Source organism: Nipponia nippon, unplaced genomic scaffold (genome assembly GCF_047370975.1).
Source record: "Nipponia nippon isolate SJK-2023a ecotype South Korea unplaced genomic scaffold, ASM4737097v1 scaffold_12, whole genome shotgun sequence".
Lineage (NCBI taxonomy): Eukaryota > Metazoa > Chordata > Aves > Pelecaniformes > Threskiornithidae > Nipponia > Nipponia nippon.
Window position 1 is genome coordinate 4,204,636 of NW_028262313.1, and position 19,960 is coordinate 4,224,595.

Genomic DNA, 19,960 nt, shown 5'->3' on the forward strand with positions numbered 1-19,960 from the left:
GTACTGAACAGACTTTCTGACTTTCAGTTACTGCTAAGCTATTCCTCCAGTTCAATGGTAAGACACAACAGAGGGAGAGGAGGGGGGGGCAGAAATTTACACTGTGTGATTTTAGTACCAGCAATGTCAGGTACGTTTTCAGCCTACAATAATTGCAGTTCTTCTCCCCACATGCTTCTACCTCTTCCCTTTTCCCCTGTTTTTTTAAAGAAAGGGACCTTCCTCTGTGCAACAACAAATTTAAAAAAAGCTATTCAGACTCTTCTTTGGTCTATATTCTGCTTTTGCATACTAAAGTGGCATTTATCTGAACACACATACTAGATTTAAGCATGTCCATAAAAAATGCATATACAGTACCAGATAAATCGATGACTCCTTCTAAATTCTCCTTGTGTTTTACTTGCAGGAAGGAAATGTGTACTGCGGGTTGAAGACTTGTCCCAAATTAACTTGCTCTTTCCCAGTTTCTGTTCCGGAGTCCTGCTGTCCAGTTTGCAGAGGTAAGTTCGAGTACAACCACAGGAGGACAGGCTCTGAATTCACTCCTTCCCCTGTCAGAGCCCTGTCTGTGCCCCAGCACTGTCACTCACGACACTATTTGCAAGTTTCCCATGTACTTACAATCTAATGCATGCTGGGAAATTAAACTCGAATTCCAGCAGGGTAACACTGCTACCTTGGTTTTCCTAAATTGAAACAAAGAGAGAATGCACTGATGATAAAGTTGCATCCCCATAACGAGGTAAATCAAGGCTTCAAATGATGTATTGAAGTAGCTGCCATTGCTCTGGGTAGAAAAGCTTTGCAATGAAAGATAAGCTTTTATCTGACAGGTTACCAGACCTGCTCAGGTTATGCAAGACACAAGAATTTCAATTCAGAGGGGTAAGGCCAATTACTCCAGTTTAAATTAGGTGTCAATGTATACTCAGGTGACTTCAGTATTTTACTACCAATTGCATTTTAGATCTTGTACACATGGAGAACTTGATTCTAGTTGCCTTCCCAGCCTTTCTGAATGTCTAAACCTAAATGTCTGAGAATTTGTGAATGTATTTGTTGTGATAAAGGCTGTGTAGTTATGTCAGTGCAGCAAGCTGTCCAAGCTACTTAACCTGCAGAGACGCAGTGGTAATTAACTTAAGTGTGGCACCATGTAGGACTTGAACTAATCTCTCGGCAGGGCAATGCTAAGTGCTGCATAAATACATCATCTCAGTCAGAGCAAAGATGAGGATCTCTATGCATGAAGATTGTTCCTCATTCTCTGCTGCTTTGCCATGTTACTCCACAGTATCTTTACAAATCGTGAAACATTTTGCCAGGCAAAGTGCTTATAAAGCTTTCTGATCTCAAGCAGGCAAGGTGATAGTCCTAGCTTCCCAGGGTGAAATTTAGCGATACGCTGTTTTAAATGTAATACATTGCCAGTTAATTAAAGTAAATCCTTACTAAGCATCTGATTCCTGGTGTCTGTTCCCTGATAGTTATTTGATCTGTATTTGAAACCAGCCTCTCCCAGTTACAAAAATCAAACTGACTTTCAAAGTATGAAGTATCAGGCATAGGTATGCTGTAAACTAGCCTTACACTGGAGAAATCAGTCACTTCAGCCAGAGAGAGTCTGAGAAATAAATTCATTAGAATTTCCATATGAGAGGTGAGATTAAATTGGATTATCAGTGTCTCCACTGATGTAGGGGTTTTTTAATGTATTCCAGTGTCTATTACTACTCTTATTTAAAAATGTTAAAATGATAATTTATCTCGTAATCAACTTTGTCCTTTTCAATATGGCATCAGCTGTTTTATCTCCCTTCTGTGATTCTTATGAAGTGCAAACCCAAATAAAATGTTTGCATCAAGATCTAGCACAGCTCATGGGGAGGAAACTGTGAGTCAGTTTCTGCTCCCTGCATGGCCAAATATATTAACGTAATATATTAAAATTTGCTGATTTTCCTGTTCATTCCTCTACTACTGACTAGAGAAGGCTCCAAGCACTATGGTTCAGATGGTGATTTATGTCAGGATCCAACTTCCCCTAAAGTTAAGGGGAAAGTTCTCATAAACTGCGTAGAAGATAAAATGCTAATACATAGTGTGCACTAAGGTAGTGGATCCATGATGGATCTGATTGAGTTAAATCTGGATGAGTTAACTCCAGAACCGGAGGCATCAGCACCGTGGCTCTCCCAAGCCAGTATCACATGCTACTGCTGCAGCAGCTATCCTGCTTTGAGGACCCAAGCCCGTGATCTGTGCTGTTAATGTAAGGCTCCTGATGTGGTGGTGCTGCTCTCCATTGCAGCGCAGTGCTTGGCACATCTAGAGCTAGGCTTTGAGCCACTAGCAAAGCAGTTTTATCTGTACCTGTATCTGAATTCCAAGGCAGGAATACATTCCAAGCTCCCCTCCACACTAAATGATTTCTCCTGTTCTTGTACAAGATTTCCAAGAATCAGATAGCAGTTCAAGTTCCGTGGCTCGTCTTATCAAGGAACACCTCTAAACACATCTCTAAAAACTTCTTAACGCCACATTCTCTCTCTAGCCTGAACTGGTTTTTCCCTGCTATAATTTCCACTGTAGCTTATGCTTAGTTATGTTTGTATTTATTAAGTTGTCTTTACAAAGAAAACAGCTGGACACTACTCCCAAATAGAAACTGAGGGTTCTTTCCAACTTTCCTTTCCATGAATCACATGTTTGGCTGTGAGGAACCAGAGCCTGGCTCCGCAAGTCCCTCACATTGATTCTCAAAAGCATTCATTACTTCTGCATCACGTGCACAAATCACAAGTGCTCTAGCAAAACCTTTTCTCCTTTAAAAGACACGTCAGAATGTCCGTACTTTGTTATGAGTGTCCTTAGTGCTATGAGCCTTATTCTGTAGTACTTTTATTGGCCTCGTTCAAAAAAGCAGTGCTGATCATTGCCGTACTCTCTACGTGCCAGTATAGGATTCTGTGAGCTTAGATGGGATCCGGTCTTAGTGGGCCGACTTCTCATACATCCTGCCGTAACTCATTGCACGTGCCTGCCTTCCTGGAAGAGCTGCTGTTTTCTGTCTCATGAGTCGCGCGCTCAGCATGGCCATCACTTCTATTTATGAAACAGCCTCTCTTTGACAAACAGATGAAAGCACCTCCCTGGTTCATAGTCATACCTGGGGGTGAATCGTGGCTTAGCAATTTTTATTAAATGAAACATAAATAAGAGGGAAAAACCAACCATATAGATATGGGGACAGGAAACGTGCAGGACAAAATATGGCTTACTTTTTCTTGCTATATATAATACGATATTATTTATTAATGGCTGCACTTCAGAGCTGACTACAAAAATGTAATTCAGGATTCAATTCTCAGTGAAGTTACATGCTAGTTGAGCAACAGGAACTGTGCTTGTGGGTTCCCTCAGCCCACAGTAGATGGACGGTCACACAATTTAGCCTTTCTCTGTGAGCTAAGCTAGGTCATGTCTCCTCACCTTTGCCTGAGACGATTCCAGCAAATGGTTGCTGGAACTTATCTTACCTGTAGCATATTGTTAAGCCACATAAATCTGATAGTAAATCTTAATCCTGAGTTTGCATAATATTTGGGAAGGGATCTTCGTTTTGATCTCTACAGAATCTAGTACAATAAAGTCAGACTACAGACTGACACTTCTACACACTGATGCAACCTCAACCCAAAATCTGGCTGTAAAGCTGGATGAGAGTTTTCCCCTAAGTATCTCCCAAGGTGTTGCACAATTACTCCCCTAACTGATACTGCTCTGCGTCACATACAGGAGATGGAGAATTATCATGGGAACATTCCGATGGAGATATCTTCCGGCAGCCAGCCAACAGGGAAGCCGTAAGTGTGACCTACAGTTTAAAGATGTATTTTCCTGCTGTGCTGTGCCTGCCAGTACATTGGGGAAAAAAGAGGAAAGGATGATAACAGGTCTGAATATCTACTGCTTCATCCTGGGTTCTGTGAATCTAGCCCAAAATAGGTTTCTTTCCACTTCTGCCCTTAATAACCTCAACCTGAATTCGTGAATAACGCTGAATTATAAACTCCCGTGAGCTCCTGCAGGCTCTGGATTTGGTCTTTGTTGTATATGCTCTATAAGAATAAAATTCTACAGCGTTTTGTTTGCTATGCAAGCGTCACTTTTAAACCATAATTGCAAACGCTTACTTCCCAATTGATGTATACACATATATATATTTACTTTAGGGGCTTCACTACGTCTGGGGCTAAGAGTATCCATTAACAACTTACTCCTCGAGAGATTATTTTTATCACAGCATTTGGAGAGAATATGAAGAGCTTTTAAGCATTAGGTGCACTACCTAAATACCTGAACCAATAGGGTTTTGGATTAGTGAGAAGAATCATGCCTTATAAAATAACTGCTGTAATATACACTATCCCTTCCTGCCCACGGGTATTTTGGAAAATAATTCTCTGAAAACAACCAAACACGCTGCACACTACTACTACTACTACTACTACTACTTCCCTTTGCAAATAAAATGAGACTTCCCAGTCTGTAAGACAGATTCTAGTAAGGTTCTGCTCAGTCTGTGCAAGGCTAACCCTGGCCCCTTGCATGAGAGTTTAAAGCTGCAAGCAAACAAGAAGCTGGACAGTTGTTCTGGATGTGCTCTGCCACTGGAGCCCCAGTAGAAAGCAATTTTTATGAGGAAAACTAGACAGGTGTACAATTCTTCTCATCTAATCTTAAAGTACAGTAGACATCAGTAAAGTAGATATCTAGCTCTGAACACCATTTTTAATACATGGAGCGAAATAGGCACTTCTGGGTTGTGATTCATCTCCTCATGATACAGAGATCCACAACAGGTCAGGTTCTAAAATTGCCCCTCAAGTCCATTGACTTGATTAAGGACTTCAGATGACCAACTTACTTAGATAAAGACACCTACGCTGACATATACAGTCTGGTGAGATGAGTTACAACTGCATATGTGTAGATGACTTCATTACTACGTTAACTCTCTGCAAAGCCTGAATGGCCTTCATTTAGTGTGGTGCCATTTATTACATTTAATGATGTTAGATGGCAGTGGCAACACTCTCGTTGCCTGTGTTAAGCTTCTAGTACAGCCTCTTTCCCCATGCTCATTGGAATGAGACATTTACTTCCCTGCTCTCTTTCTGTCTCCAAACAGAGACACTCATACCATCGCTCCCACTACGACCTGTCACCCAGCTCTGCGAGGCAGGTAGTCAACATTCCACGATTTCCCAATGCCAGGAGTAACCGTGGAGTCCTACCGGATCCCCAGCAAGCTTCAGGAACAATAGTACAAATCGTCATCAACAACAAGCATAAGCACGGTCGAGGTAAAGACAAGTACTTCTTACAGTATTACTCTGGGTCAGGAATCAATCAGCTTCTCAAAATATACAGCAAAATCTTGGAAAAAGATTCTTGGTATCAGGAGACCCAATGCAAATCAGGGAGGCAAAAAGCAATAAGCTTTTAAGGATAAAAATTAGCTCTTGACTGAGATCAATTGTGCCTGCATATACAACAGTGCACTTCACTCTGCAAAGGCACCACACTATCACGTTGCTCTCTGAATTACTTTGTGGTATTGTGCTCTGTATTCTGAGAACACATGCAGCAGTTACCAGGGCAGTGAGTGCTTTGTGCCATAAAGGACACCACGATGCCTTTAGATTCGCTAACTTGTTCAGACAGTGACTTGTCCAGTAGGAAATTTTTGTGGTTATTTTCTTTACACTGTCTCCTATTTTGTAACTTTAGTAGCTGTAAACAGCGTATGTTTAAATTGCCCCACAAATCTCAGACCATAAAGCTGTGCCATAGTATCAAGACATTTTCTGCCTCCAAGGCTTAGCAAATGTTTCTCAAGAAAGACAATACCATGACTTCCCCCACCTTAAGCCAGTTGTCTGAGACAGCGGGATGCAGGGGGTGCTTTTCCTCCTCCATGACTAATACTAGGGGCAGAGTAGGCAACGAGCCTGTACTGGTGCCTGAGCTGTAAAGGGGCAAAGTTAACCAAGGTAATGAATCTCACTCTAAGAATCCTTCAGTGCCCTCTGATAATATAATACAGGACATATTACATTATGGGGACAGCAGAACTTTGAGCCAAACCAAGGCAAACCTTATCCAAAGATGACTAATCCATATTCCTGCTGCATTATAGGAAGGACAAAAATAGAGGGAAAATATCAATTCTCCAGTTAGTGGGACAGCAGGTTTTGTACAATAAAAAGGGTGGAATGCTCAGTTCCCACAGTGGGTGTACCTCAGTGAACAGAGGTCTGCAGGAACAGGCCTAAGAAGCCATAAAAGAAATAGCTGTAAAAATGCATGTTCAGAACAGCATCTATCCACAAATACCAGTCAGTATGCACTTAGAAACTACCCACAAAGAGTTAAAAGCCCTTGTGTTAGGGCCAACTAATCTTTTAAGGTATTAACTAACAGAAGGAATGTTGGCCATAGGATCTTTATTATCCACCTGAACAAGCATGAAAAAACATTCAGATCATGCCAGTGTTTTATGCTGAATCTAGGAGCAGGAATCTCCATGCAGTGCAGTATCTTTGACGTGCAATTCACACATGAAGACATCATCAAAGCAATTTCTAACTGATTTGTTTCAGCAAATAAAGAACGTACAGATGAACAGAATATTTCTGGATGCAGTATATAGTAACAGCCGCAACTTCAGACACTCACTGCCTGGAGAGTGTCTGAGAGATCCCTGTGATAGAAACAGGAATGCTGACCGTGTGTTTTCTTTTGTTCTTGTGCAATTAACAAGTGTTTTATTAATTAATGCACATGCCCCTTGAGACGCATTTCAACAAGTTAAAAAATAAACACACAACAATTCTCCTGACATGCAAATACTGTGCAGTTGCAGGGATACAGATTTATCATTCTAAACATGAAGAGCACCAAAAACAGGGCATCAGGGAACTAGAAGTTATTTGCCGTGTTTTGGCTTCTACTGGAGGCTTCATCTGCTACCTCAGATTAATTATTTAACTGTTCTGTGCTAAACAAACCCTTAAAACAGAGAGAATATGTATCTACACAATGTCATGTATTGTCCCTTCCCTGTCAGGGAGAAATCATGAAATATTTATGTCCATAAAGGATCTGGAGAGCTCTACCTGGGAAAAAAAATCCGTATCAGCATAAATATAACTAATAATATAGTATTTGAGCATGTAAGATGCCTGCTGAGCAGCTGAGTGCTTACCAGTTTTCTCATTTATACTTTTTTCTCCCATGTTCTTAGTATACAGATAACACTTTATTTGCTTTTATTTGAGAAACAAAACTGTTTCCTACCTCTAAAATAAAAACATGCCTTAAGAAAGAGTTAAAAAGTAGCAAATTATAAACCAAATGATAGCATAACCCCATGAAAGACAATACATTGCAAAGAACACTCCCCATAAATCTCAGTAACTCAGTAAAGTATAAGCCAGTTGGTCACATCTGTTACCAGTTAGATGTAAATTTCAGATTACAGATAAAAATTAAATTGCTTTTGAAAGTTACAGGCAAAATAGGAACATATTTTACAAATAAAAGCATTAATAAAAATGATGGCATATTAGAAGAATTGGAAATATTTACAACATATCCCAGCTTCACTTCAGTTGCTTTTAGAAATCAGGCAGTGCCCTTTCTTTCACCTTGTTAGGATTAGTTTGCATGTTTCTTTGTGTTTGTAAAATATTTAAAAAGAAAGGAGTAAGGTTTATAGGACAAATGCAAACATGGTGTAAAGTCATGTAATTCCCATTAACTGCCAGGTGACCCAAAGTAGCTTCCACTAGGCATGCATTTTTCCACTGTCCTTGTGTCAGCTGTATTTCTCTGTCTCCCAGGGGCACTGATGAATAAATATTCTGAGGTGCTTAGATGCTATTGGAATGAAATTTCAGTCCCAAATGCATCCTTTCATGTTAATGTTTTCTTGTGATTCCAAAAGCCAAATGTCTCTATACACCTATAGACATATATATTTCCACGAAGGACATTAAACTTCATTTTGCAACATTCCCTTGCTTTGTTCTGTGTGTTGGGTAGCAGGAACTCTCATGGAAGAGCAATAAAAGGCCCAGGTGGCACTAATCCATCCTGCTGATAGCATGGCTCTCACTGCAAAAGCCGTGTTCAGCTAATGGTAAGAAAAGTTGTGCAGATGGCTCAGTAGCAAATGTCATGATCCTGTCATCTGCAAATTCAATTCTAGAAGCCAGAGCCAACGTAGCAGGCTGTGACCTGTGTGTGGACTGAGATTAGGAGGGGAAGGAGGAGTGAGTTTTATAAGGTGGTTAATGATGCACAACTGAAATGCGTGCACTGGAGAGGAGCTAGTCAAATACTTGACTCAGCCACCTTCGCTGTTCTCCTCAAAATAGGGATGGACACTCTCTGCTGAGAGTTGGAATCAAGGCAAAACTGCTCAGAAAAGGGTGATCATAGGCTCAGACTCATTTTAGTAGTAAAATTCCAAGTTGAAGTTAACAAGCAGAGAAATGGGCTAGAGACGCTAACAAATGATGTATAGAGACACTGCTTTAAACAAATGCGCGTGAATCAAATGAATATTCATAGAGAGGTAGCCAGTGAACATACCTTTTCCAGTTGTACTTTTTCTTCCTTTTCTCTTCTTTTGTAGTTTGTGTTTCAAATGGCAAAACATACTCACATGGTGAATCTTGGCATCCTAATCTCCGGGCCTTTGGAATCGTAGAGTGTGTGTTGTGCACCTGCAACATCACCAAACAAGAATGTAAGAAAATTCATTGTCCAGAACAATATCCCTGCAAATACCCTCAGAAAGTAGAAGGAAAATGCTGTAAAGTCTGTCCAGGTAAAACAAAGTTGATCACAGACCACCTTTTTGCTCTGCATGTTAAGAGGCTTGGCTCAAGCCTTCTGGTCACAATAAGATCTGATGAAAGTAGCAATAGCTGTGGCGTTGTTCTGATGTGCATGCAGAGGTCTCAATGTGAGACAGGCAGAGCTGCCTGGCCAGCCCTGCTGTTCACTGCTGTTCCTCAAGGCGGGGGGGCTTGCTGCCTGGGGCACTTATGTTCTGATCAGTCACTGCCTTAGCATGACTTCCTGACACTCATTTCCAAAGAGAACATTACAGAAACATACAGAGAGTGCATTACTGTCAGAAGACTCTCCTGTCCTTCCCCCACTGCAGTGCCCGCAGAACTTCAAATCATTTTCTAGCTTGTGAAATGTGCATGGAGATAATACCATTTCTGCTTTTGAAAATGTACCAGAAGGATTCAAAACCCCTGATTATAAATTGATTGGTGTCAGTTATGTAACTTAATCCTTAAAACGAATACTAACAGCACAAATTTAGCATTGTTTCTATGCTGCGCTAATGATTAAACTTATGTAGACATTACTTACTAAAATCCATGCTACAACTAGTGAAAAATCTGATAATATGAATCTGCTGACGGTCTGCCAAATGACCAGCCATGTTGTATACGATATAAAGGACAAAGGAGCATCCAGCGCTCTTCTGTGTCTTTAAACTTCTTTTCTAACCTGTATGGCCCATTTCTATGTTTGTTTGGTGATGCATTGGGCAGAAATGCTCTGAGGAAATGAGTTGTTCAGTTGTATATGGAAATCCTTCATAGAATGCACACTTCCCATTTTCTCTTGCTAGCCTTGCTTACTGGGAAAAAGCACGATGCAGTGGCTGTAGGCAGGCAGGAGGTGTGTATCTAGATCCTTTTGGATACTTGTGAATCAGAGATCCCCAACTTTTATTGGGCTCATTTGAGAAGAGAACAGTCAGCAAAACCTGGCTAACAGGCTTCAATAGAAAATTTAATAGCAAAAAGAAAGTTACTGCCTTTTCTTTGAGATTCTATGTGCCAGTTTTTAAGAAAGCTGAACCTCTTCCTGCAGTCTGTCTTTTATGTGTGGAGACATATTAATTATTAGGTTTTTCCACAAACAGCAGTCCAAGTTTCTGAGTTGCATCATCTCTCTTACATTCTTGTCCAACTTCCAATTACCAACAGAATAATTACAATTTCTACTTACATGCTCTACGACTTTACCAGGTGGGCAAGAGATAAAGTGCACTATGGCTAGCCCAGGCTTGCACTGGCCAGCTGGCTGCTGCTGAGCAAAATGCAAACCTTGTAGGTTCTACCTGCCCTTTTCCTCAGCAAAGCATTAATTTGGGACTCATCACTCTGTCCAACCACCAACTTTCATTTAATTATTTTATTCCCTCTGAGACTTCTACCATTATTTCAAATATGCTTGAAAAGTGGACAACAGGTTCAAAAATTGTGAGGAGTCTCACAGACCACCTGGTTTTACATAGCTCATTTCCTTATGAAACTGGATTCTAACACGAATACTGTCTTGCCACCATAGACAGGCCATCACAACCTAGCAGAATAGAACACTATTAAATGTCTGGGGCTTAGGGGGAGATGGATTTGAGTGGCCATACAAGTGAAAATTCTACTTTTAAACTAAACCTGCTTGGCTCTTGCTGCCAAGTAAGTTCTGGAGGACTTGATTACAGCTGTAGTATGTGTTCTGGGCTTTTTTTAAACAGAAGAAGTGCCAAGTCAAACCTTTGACAACAAAGATTACTTCTGTGGGAAAGAGACATTTCCCGTCTATGAATCCGTTTTCACAGAGGAAGGAGAAACCATCAGAAAAATTGCAGTAGAGACTGAAAAGCCACCTCAAATAGAAATACATGTGTGGACAATTAGAAAAGGTGAGTTGAGCAAGTTCTTTCTTTAAACAGTGTGCCATCTTCTCTTAAAATCCCAGGACAATTTCTAAATCCAGGCTATTCTGGCTATTTAGGACATCGCTATTACAGCCACTTCCAACACACTCAGGTTTTGCTGTACAAAAACCATTAATAACACATGAAGCTCCAGTGCTGCAAACTCCTACCCTTCATTGTGAGCAAAAGCACAATGACAAACAGGTTGTCACCACAATGACAAACAGGTTGGATGCTACACCCATGATGGTCTAGAATATGGGAAAAAAATGTGTTAAGGATGGAAATAATATATTTTACTAGACGAACTGGTAGAATTAGAAAAAAATAGGAAAGCATTCAGAAGCCCAAGCATTTCTGCAAATCCTGAACTTTTAGTATAATAAAAATTATCTCCAGCCTCCTAAAAATCCTATCTACGTAATCTACTTTAAGCAAGAACGCATGTGATCCTCATCGGAAACCCTCATATAGTGCAGCCCTTTACATGGAAATGATACATCTCTAGAACGCACTTTAAAACACAAAGCCAGGCCCAAAGTGTGAGCAGAAAAGGAGTCACAGAGGATCGGATGGTTAATAACTACTGTGTGTGTTCAAGAAGCCACAATGCCTTGTGATGATTTGACAGTGATGTTCCCGGCAAAATGGCACCTGACTGCAAAATGATAATGGTTTTCTCCAAGACACTGGGATTTTGGCTTCTATTGTAATCTGACATTTACTCATACTAAGGAAGGGTTCAGCTGTGTTGGAAAAGAATTGGCTAATTCTCACGCCCCCTCACAAACTCTCCGCAATCGTAAATCCACGGAAGGATTTACAGGGGAGTAGCAAAAAACCAGGGGGGTGGCAAACAGAGTAAAAAAGAATGGGCTGAAAATCCACGTAATTGGTAAGGATTATTTCACAAGGTGACTCAACATGGCAGTAATTCTACACAAAGGCAGGAGAGCAACCCAGGTTTAGAACAACAGACACATTTCCAGTAACATGCACTTCTTATTTTTTTGCTGAAGGGATTCTGCGTCACTTCTATGTTGAAAAAGTGTCCAAGAGGGAATTTGAAGAACTTCCTTACTTCAAGCAGATAACAAGGACAACCCCTAGTAAGTAAAATTCTGACCTCTTCAGGTTTCTGTTCTCCATATAATCATAGCCTTGAAAAACATGCTCTTGTACTCAACACAGAGGTACTAATTTTTCCTCCAGTACATGGCTCCAATATTTTATAAGTTTAGATTTAAATAATCAAAATACAGCAATTTAAAATGTAGATACCTACAAGAGCAGTTCATGTCCATCCTGTCTTAGTCTCCTATATTTTGATAAAATACAAGATCAGCTGTTTTTTGACCATACTCCCATAAGTCTGAAATACGGCTGATGTCAGCACAGCAGCACAATTTGGATTTATTTAAGTAACATGTCAAGTTACCCCAATTTCTTAGAAAGTCATTTAGAAGGGAAAAAATTCAGAGATGATTAAAGGAGTTCTCCTACATACATATATGTTGTATTTGAAAAAAGCCGTTCCTATGTTCTTAACAATATCTTCATTATTAAAATCTGTCTTTTGAAAGGACATGCAATTCCTTTATCACTCTTGAATCAATATCTTTTTTGCATTTCATCCAGCTTGGCATATGACACTTAATTTGATAGTTGAATTAACGTATAGACATTTTTAGTTCCCAGTTCTTTTGCATTACAAGTTGTCCTTTTTTCTGAGGTCTCTAATTAGACAAGGAAGTATTTTTCCCAGGAATAATATATTCTTGATAATACAGGCTTAGTGAGAAGCAGACACCTTTTCATATAAAAAGATTCCTAATTTTTTGCTGTCAGCCTTCTGTAAGCTTGTCATTGTTATCTGTAATACAGTATTCTAGTTACCAGGACAGTGGGCATTTCTATTAACATTACCAAAAATGTACAGAAATATTAATATTCAGCAAACACAGTTTGCATTACACACAGGTAGGCAGAGTTCACAGTGCATGAAACACTTAACACTTGTTACTTGCCAACTTTTAAATACTTTGGTTTACCATCAGAGTTAAATTTTCACATCACTGTTACAAAGCAGAGTATCCAACGTCATAAATGGTTGAATAAATAGGGTCAGCTTTCAGTACTACTTAATTAAAGAAAAGAACAATATTCTGGTCCTTGTTTATTATTTTTAACAAAGTTATTTTGCATGGAATATGTTACGTGATTGTAAGATACTTGGAATATTTTCCATGGGAGGATTGGATATTCTCGCTTTGACCATTGTGAATCAGTTGGTCTGGAGAGTGCTTGTAAATGTCTTTGAAGTTCCCTATGCCCTTTTCTAAGTCAGTATCTGTCTCCTTTGTATTTTTGTTTTCAGGCCAGTGGAAAATATTTAGCGAGGGAGAAGCTCAGATCAGCCAAATGTGTGAAAGCAGAGTGTGCAGGACTGAACTCGAGGATTTGTTAAAGGTTTTGTACCTTGAAAAGTCTGAAAAGGGTCACTGTTAAGGGAGACAGCACTGGAGGGAGAAACACAAGAAAACTTATGAAAACTTGGATCTGCAGCTGGACTGCAGGCTTATTTTGCTTAAGTCAACAGTTGCCCTAAAACCCAAAACTATAATGCAGTAATTATTCACATCATGCACAGCAAATTTGCTGCTTTATGTGTAGTGGTCTGTGTCAACCGTTCAAATATCTCCTCCAAAAGACTAGGAGGCTCTGTATTACTGGTGGGGGAAGGAGAAAGAGAGACTGTACTTTCCCAGAGTTGCATTTCTTTACAAGTTACAAAGAGAAAACAGAACATTTTTATTATTATTATTTGGCAAGTTATTCAAACTAATGAAAAGAAGGACACCTCATAAATGTGCAGGAGCTATGGAGAGCATTATTTCCTGTGCTGAATTTATACCGTTTCTGGTGTTGAAATGACTCACGGATTTTTTTAGTAGTGGAAGAAAAATACAAGTGATACAATACTTGTGTTGGAGAAATAAAAAACAGATTTGAACTAACAAACTCCTAAGCAGCCTGCCTTTGGGATGATGTCTTGTAGCTGAGCAAACTGAGTCCATAAACTGAACAGCAGGTGTTAGTGGCGATCACTATATTTTTGTAGCAATTTGAGCAAATGTTTGCTTTTAAGTGGTTTTCACTGTTTCCTCCACCCACTTCTCTAAAAATGTGAAGTGTTAGCTCCCTATCACAGCCCTAATAACTTCACTCTTCTGGGCCCTATTAACACGTGGTCTTGGCTGATAAACTGCCTTCTGACGTGACGTGACAGAGGGTGGTGAAGTACTTGCAGTACTTTCAAAACACCTAGAGGGTTAAACCTCCCAATTAATAACTCCTTAAAAGTTGCGACAGTCCTTAATCAGTTCTGATTTGTTACAAACCTAATCTTCTGCATTTTTCTGAGGGTGACCTCTCAATTCTGACACCTCACAGACAGCTCTCTCCCGTGACAAACACCAAACAGCTACAGCAGGCCTTTAGAACACAGCAGCTCTGTGAAAACTCTTATCTTTGTGAAAAACAAATCTGAGAGATTCTGTTAAATTTAGTATAGCATGTCTACAGTGTGTTTAAGAAGGGTGGCTCTCATCTGCAGAAAGAGTATAAGTATAATTTAAAAAATGTTTTCTCTGAAGAGTTTTCTCACTGCCTCGTGGCTGCGATGTTGGATTAAATCCCAAGAAGCGAGTGACTCTGCCTGCTTTTGCTCCCATTTTCTACTCCACAAGCAGACAGGAATACTGCTATTCAAACACATGCAAGGAAACAAAGCTTTATGGAAATGGTCTGAGCCAGGGGCTGGGTCTTCACAGGGAGTGAAATCAACAGTGACAGCAAGGATTTTGAGGTTTGTCATTCTGCCAGTGACAGCACTCCAGGGCGTACCCATTTCTAACGGGATGAAGGTGTGGGAGAGCTCAGTGCCGAATGCCAAAAGCCCGTTTCAGGCAGAGCTTCACCATCCTGAGGGGATCCTTGTCTTCAGCAGCAAACCCCGGCAGCCCCCCTCTGCAGCGCAGGCCTCAGGGCCAGGCTTCTTCATGCCACCCAGATCCTGCCTGCGCTGCCTGCAGCATCAGGAGGATGTAACACAGGGCTTCCCAACAAAGAGGAGCAAGCAAGAACACACATGAAGGTGAAGGAAAGGCTGAAGGAAATTAGGAGAATACATATAGGGTGATCTCAGGTCCTTAGTGATCTTGCCTGTATATAACCACCCCGTTGTGCCTAGGCCTGGAGAGAGAGCAGTAATATTTAGGAATACTTCCCTCCCTAGCAAGCACTCAGCATGGTCCACTGCATAACAGGAAAACATGCTAAAAAGGGAGCTACTCCAGCAACCGCATGGATTTGCAAGAACTTAATAGTCTCACCTGGTACCAGTAAGAACCACGGGGGTCTCTTTCCAAGCCTCCACGGGCCGCAGGGAAATCCTTCATGGTCCCTCCATGGCCGCAGGGGAGTCTCTGCTCAGGCCTGGGGCGCCTCCTCCCTCCTCCTGCCCGGCCCTCGCTGTGTGGGGCTGTTTCTCACACTTTTCCCCCCTCACCCCTCACTGCCCGCCAGCATTTTGCCCTTTCTCAAATACGCTTTCCCCGAGGCACCGCCAGCCTCGCTGAGGGGCTCAGCTGTGCCCTGTGGTGGGGCCGCTGGAACCGGCCAGAACCGGCCAGAACCGGCCGTGTCCGGCACGGGGCAGCCCCTCAGCTCTCCTCAGAGGGGGCCCCGCAGCCCCGCTGCCAGCGCCTGGCCACTGGCACCTTGTAGCACTGGTACCACGCTATAGTGCGCTGTCTTAACTAGCACTTGGCATTAGAAGTCCTGTTCTTTAAAAGGAGAGCTAAGTGGACTGTCCCACCACCTTTCCATGGGACTGTAGCCTCTGCCTCCATAAATCCTGTCCTGGTGTTGAAGCGGGGTGTAGCATAGCCTAATGGAGGTCCTAAGACCTCACTGCACCACAGGTTACTGCAGTGTAACTGTAGAAGAAGCAGTTTGGCATCCGCAACGCCCACTGCACGTGGCATCTACTGGGTTGAAATGTCCTGCAGAAGTGCAAAATTTTATTATAAATCTTCTAATAAGTCATGAATTAACCTTATCTTCCTTTGGTAAAGACATTGTAAGGAAGAGGTTCTGAGGAGCTGTAGCGATCTGGTGGGAAGACCAGCAGTTGATTTCTCACCTCACAGGCGTCGTCTGTTTGTAGCAGTAGCTGGTGAAAAAAGACTAAGTGGAAAGTGTACAGTGTTTGTAATTTTTTTTTTTTTAAGAAGAAGGCAATCTGCTTTTTGTATTTGTGACAGGACAGGTGGAATCCAGATTGTGTATTTATTTTATAATAAACACTTTTTAAGAAAGAAAAAAAAATCATAAGCATAATTTAGTAAAATGCAGTGTTGCATTTTTCCAGTTTCTGGTCACTTAAGACAACAAAATACACAGTGTCATGTTTTTCATTCTCTTCATGGGATGTATGTCTGTTACGGTACTTATTTATGTACTTGTTGTATCACTTTGACCTGGTTTGATAAATTAATAAACTCTGAAGTTGATAATAAAAGCAGGCGTTTTGTGTATGATGGATGCTCTTTGGTCAAGATGTTTGGTGTCGGTTCCCTGCGTGCAGTCCTGCTGCTGCCACCTTGGAGAAAGCCTGAACCCTCGCGCCCGGCTGGGTGCAGCGCATGGCTGCCGGCTGTGGAATAGGGTACTGAGCTATGGAAGAGTCAGCTTCAAGACTCAGACAGGGTGCAAAGTAAGGCTTCAGCACTCACCCGCATCCTTAGTGCTTCAGGTGTGAGCTTGGACCCCATGGACTTCAGCAGTGCACCTAAGACACCAGTTTATCAAAAACCTAAGAGATGTTCGTAGGTTATGAGCAGTTCTGACTTACCATCACTTAGAACCAGGCCTGAGAAGCTCTGTGGCGTGCACTCATGGGAGTCCCAGTGAACTCAGCAGGGTTGTGTGGCCCTCCACAGACAAGTTCGCTTCAATTAATTAACTCTTGCAATATGCTGCAGTGTTTAATCCATAGGGGTGGTAATGTTGCTCCCATTTAAGCCAGTTTCAGACCAAGGCAGTAAAAGCTTGCTGTAAGTCAGCATCCACAGGGCTGACACTGAGCCCTGACTGCTCACTGCGTCTGAAAATCAGACACGTAAAGCTTGTGGCAGGACAGCTGTGTCCCCAGCGCTGCAGTAGTTCGTTCTTTCAGGTCTTCTCGCAGGAATGTCTCCTGCAGAATTTTGCAAACCAACTCACACTACCACTCACCCAAGCTAAACTGAAAAGCTATAGAAATTATCACAACCTGGGTAACGGAACAGACAAATTAGAAGGATCAGCAGGATGCTCAAACTATCAGCTTATTTAAATTGTTTAATCTCAAGAGCCACGACTGTTTGCTTTCAGGACTTGTTAGCAGGGCAACAATAGTATGCCAGGCAGACAGCATAGGACCTGCAGTATATAGATTTTCTACTCAGAGATATGTTTGATCCAATTTAATTCAGCTTTCACCTACCCAGCATGATTGATTTTGAAAATCAAAGCATTGACATCCATATATGCAAACCAACTAAAGAAGAAATCAAGCATTGACAACTGAGAGAACAGTACAGGACATATTACTTTCTGGGCAACACATGTTCTGAAACTCAAAATAATTGGGGAAATGTTGACGGACTCAACCTGTGCTAATGACTAAAAAGAGATGGTCTTAAGAAACATTTATATAGAACCTTTTTATTTTAGCAAGGCGTCTGTTACAAGAATCCTTTCCATGAGGACACACCCTAGGCATGCATCCCTGCTCCGCTCTGCTCTCCTGTACCAGCCCCCTTCTCCAAGCCTAACTACCCGAGGGGCACCAGCCCTCCTAGTAGTTGCAGACTGGAAGTCACTAACGCTCAGGGTTGCATAGCTGCATCCACAGTGAATGTATGCTCTTGATTTCACAACATCCAAACACTTCTTAGCAGCACACTAGATCTTATTTCTCACTTCACTCCTATTCCCTTCTCATGTAACACAGATAATCTCTGGCTCCACATGACTCCACAGGCCAGGAGGGGCTGGTACCGAGAGGAGAGCCCTATTCACTGCTACGTTCTCCTGAAATTACTTTTAAATATACCGACACAAGTATAAGAGAAAGAATGTGTCAGCCTAACACTCATCTTCATACACTCTCCATTAAAAAAAAAGGTCAAACCGTTTCACAATTCAGATGATTAATACTTCCAAAATAATTGATAGCACATGAAGTATTTGCGTAATATTGGTGTGCTCTGGTGCCTATTGTGTTATCCATCTAAGATAAAAGCCAAGATTTTGGAGATTTATTGTGGGAGGGGTGAAAATTGACAAAGTTAATCCTTATTTCCATTTATTGCTTTTGTTTGGGGTTTGAAAAATGTCTTCGTCTTCTGATCTGAGGTTTTGGACTGTTTCACTTCTTGGGTAAAGTATGTCTGCAACTACATGAGTATATGAGTATGAACCCACAACTCTGCCCTTCTCACATAACACCAACCCAACTGTGAGCAAGAATGTAAAGCATCCAAAGCAAAAACAAATAATTGATTTTAACCCGGCAAAACAGTTTTTAATGTAGACACACTGGATGACAGTTCAGCATGTTCAGAAAAGGCAGTGAGCCTGATTTCACTACCACTCAAAGTAAAAACTCCCAATCTGTCCTCAAATGACCTCAGCTCCAGAGACAGAGATAGCACATCACACTTGGCTTCAAGTGTAGCTAACGGCCTCTCAAACAGCACCCACAGTTAGCCGATCTCTCCACCAAGATCAGTTCTGTCTCCTATAGGTTTACTCCTCTTGTTTCTCTCTTCGTTATTTGTTTGTTTCAGGATCACAACACTACAAAATCAGATAAATTAAAACTGCATTCTATTCCCACTGAAGTAAATAATAGCAAAATTCCCAATCCCTTTAAGAAGGGGTCCCTGAAGAACTCATAGTGATACACACTGTACTGGCATTAAACACATTTTAGTGTGCTCTAGTATTTAATTTAGTGTGTAGCAAAGGTACATTTTATACTTTTCACAGACAGATTCCCTGTCACTTAATGTTCCTTAGCCAGCACTGTTACTCTAGCCTGTTCTTCCCCAGCTCAGTCCTCTCCTCTGCCAACAGCTAGGATGGGATAATGAATCTGAGTCCTAATTTTAGAGGCGTAAATAGGAGCCAAGTGATGCTTAGGGTTTATGTACTGGGGTATTTTTGTTCCACATCTTTAAATGGGAAGATTCAGACTTTCCCGTTAAAACATCTAGCTTGGAATTAATACAGTATTTATTTTCATTTCCTGTACTAAAGTGTTGTGCAGCACGGCCAGGTTGTATGCTGTGAAATCTGCAGTTTGAGGTAGCTGCAGTTTAATAGAGGCTGAAATAGTTCCTAAACTTTTCGTAGTGTACTCAGGGTAGAACGGGAAATGCTGTAGAAGCACCAAACAAGAAAACTGAGCTCTTGGGCCAGTTTCTTCATTAGTAAAATGAAAAGACATTATGTAGAAGTATTTATACTGCTGCCTAACTATCTCATAAACTACTAGACAACAGTCACCAACTAATCAATCTTCACAAAGTTCTTCCTAGAAAAAGGAAGATTTGATTGTAAATACAGTTATTTAGTTAACAAAAAATTATTCTTAGAGACACATGTACAGCTCCAACTGATGATATGTTCCAGAAAGCTGTGTTTTGGTATCTGAGATCATGTTTTCAATTTTGTGCTCTTAGTAAATATTTCTTTGCTTTGAGTGCCATATTATATATTCACATAAGCTAAGTCTCACAAAATCTTGGGGTTTAGATCTAGCCAGACAGTGGCATCCTTTCAAAAATGGTCCAATGACAGCATTAAAAAACATTAGAGGATGTTTACAATCAGAACTGATTTTCCACTAAGTTTAAATTTGCCATTTATATTAATGCAAACCAGTTGTAAAATCATGCAACCAAATCCTACCAGTAGCCCTTCTCACTCTCTTCACACTATGTAAATTACTATAATCAAGTCTAAATTAAAAAAAAAAAAGTTATTTTGAGCTTCAGCAAATGTGCTAAATTTCTGGAAATA

The 19,960-nt window shown here is 41.0% G+C and overlaps 1 protein-coding gene across 3 annotated transcripts in view; it reads left to right on the forward strand.

The window, feature by feature from the left end:
• CHRDL1 (chordin like 1) overlaps nucleotides 1-16,397 on the forward strand; it is a 45,337-nt gene extending 28,940 nt beyond the window's left edge. The window contains exons 6-12 of one of the 3 annotated variants that reach the window (XM_087748125.1): nucleotides 410-503; nucleotides 3,802-3,869; nucleotides 5,198-5,372; nucleotides 8,711-8,905; nucleotides 10,646-10,810; nucleotides 11,845-11,934; nucleotides 13,203-16,397. In XM_087748125.1, coding sequence (XP_087604251.1) covers nucleotides 410-503; nucleotides 3,802-3,869; nucleotides 5,198-5,372; nucleotides 8,711-8,905; nucleotides 10,646-10,810; nucleotides 11,845-11,934; nucleotides 13,203-13,333 — 918 coding nt within the window. In that variant the 3' untranslated portion in view covers nucleotides 13,334-16,397. Of the gene's footprint in view, nucleotides 1-409; nucleotides 504-3,801; nucleotides 3,870-5,197; nucleotides 5,373-8,710; nucleotides 8,906-10,642; nucleotides 10,811-11,844; nucleotides 11,935-13,202 lie in introns of all 3 variants that reach the window. The other 2 variants (XM_087748124.1, XM_087748123.1) reach the window with 2 other exon arrangements.
• Nucleotides 16,398-19,960: the final 3,563 nt, after the last annotated feature.